Here is a 1,496-nt window from a genome sequence, read left to right on the forward strand (position 1 = left end):
AGAACTTTCCTATCCACTGTTAGTTGTTGTGTCTTTCGGCTTTTCCCGGTTAGGGGTCGCCACAGCGGAACTCTGGTCCGCTAATGATTGGCAGTAGATTTTTACGTGCCGAGTTGCCAGCTCTGATGCACAACCTTCAACAAAGGTACTTCCTATCCACTGTTAGTATTTAATTTTAATAAATGAAGCAGAAGTCACAAAAGACTGGGGATGTGCTAGGAAATACAATGGTGTAAATAGCAGGCTGACTGGTGTTGTGTCTCTCATGCACAAGTGTTTCATGTCTGTACCTTCACACCGTAAGATTGTGCAAACAAAAGCAAAATTCTGACACCATTATTTTTTTGTTGGTTGTGAACATTATAAATTCTGCATGGCATAGCAGTAATGATTTGCTGATCTCTTCCTTAGATTCATTATAGGATTTATTAAGCATGTCATGTTTAACATTTACAGTTGTTATCATCTGTTTCTTGTTTCAGAAGAAAAGAAAGAACAGAAATAAGCACAAAGGAATATCATTTCTGGATGTCTCCACTAAGAAGCAATAGTCCCAATCTAGAGATTTACAATGTAATTAGGAAGCAAAATGATGCTGATTTAACAGGTACAAGGCCAGACACCAAAAACATTTCATTTCGTACATCCACAGGAGACAATATGTCTGACAATTTGTCTGGAGAATATGACAATATGGCAGGAAATACATCAGAGAGTGGATGTGGGACTCTAGCTAGTGCAGAGAGTGGATTTGTAACTAATGAAATCTACGAAATATCTACTGACCAGACTGGGAAAAGCAAGCAGTCAGGGTGGGTAGAAAATGAAATATATGGATGTTAAATAACAATGGGAAATAATGACTCAACCATATAAGAAATGAATTGTGCATCTTTATTATTGTATTTTATAATCAATGTTTGCATTCTAAAGTATTGTGTTTTGTACGGAGTTATTATTTCTTGTTGTAAATGAATTTATCTGAAAGGACAAAAGCTTAATAAAAATCAAATGTTCAGCAAAGTATCGTGAGTATTTGTACAATCCTGTGCCATTTTCTGTTCTAGCCGTCTATCTGTCAGTCTGCCTATCACTATATTCTCTGATTTGTCTGTCCATTTATGCTGATCTACTATTTGACTAAGACATCTACATCCCAGACAATGCATAAATACATGTGACACATACGCAGTAAACTAGCCAGCTTACATGACAGCCTTCAGAGAAGCATAAGCAAACAAAAGTATATTGTCTAAACAATAAAACGTGCAAAAGTTAGCATCTTGGTATACCACTGACAGCCTACCGACTGGGGTTCTTAAAGAAATCTCATGCTAGATTGGGAAAGCAAAACAGAAAACTCAAGAAAAAAAGTCAAATGCCTGAATGAAAAAAGAATAAGATTTTGATCAAGCCTGAAGAAATAGGGTTGGGGGGAGGTTAACTGGCACTGTTACTCAACAAATAACTGAAACTTCTAAGCCTGTAATTACAAA

At 36.5% G+C, this 1,496-nt stretch overlaps 1 protein-coding gene across 4 annotated transcripts in view; it reads left to right on the forward strand.

Moving 5' to 3' along the window:
• The window catches only part of LAYN (layilin), a 375,483-nt gene extending 374,468 nt beyond the window's left edge, over window positions 1-1,015 (forward strand). For 3 of the 4 annotated variants that reach the window (XM_044080990.1, XM_044080993.1, XM_044080994.1), the window contains one exon: window positions 483-1,015. In XM_044080990.1, coding sequence (XP_043936925.1) covers window positions 483-843 — 361 coding nt within the window. In that variant the 3' untranslated portion in view covers window positions 844-1,015. The remainder of the gene's footprint in view (window positions 1-482) is intronic. The other variant, XM_044080992.1, reaches the window with a different exon arrangement.
• Window positions 1,016-1,496: the final 481 nt, after the last annotated feature.

This window comes from Protopterus annectens, chromosome 8.part0 (assembly GCF_019279795.1).
Source record: "Protopterus annectens isolate FY-2018-M chromosome 8.part0, PAN1.0, whole genome shotgun sequence".
NCBI classification, from domain to species: Eukaryota; Metazoa; Chordata; order Ceratodontiformes; family Protopteridae; genus Protopterus; species Protopterus annectens.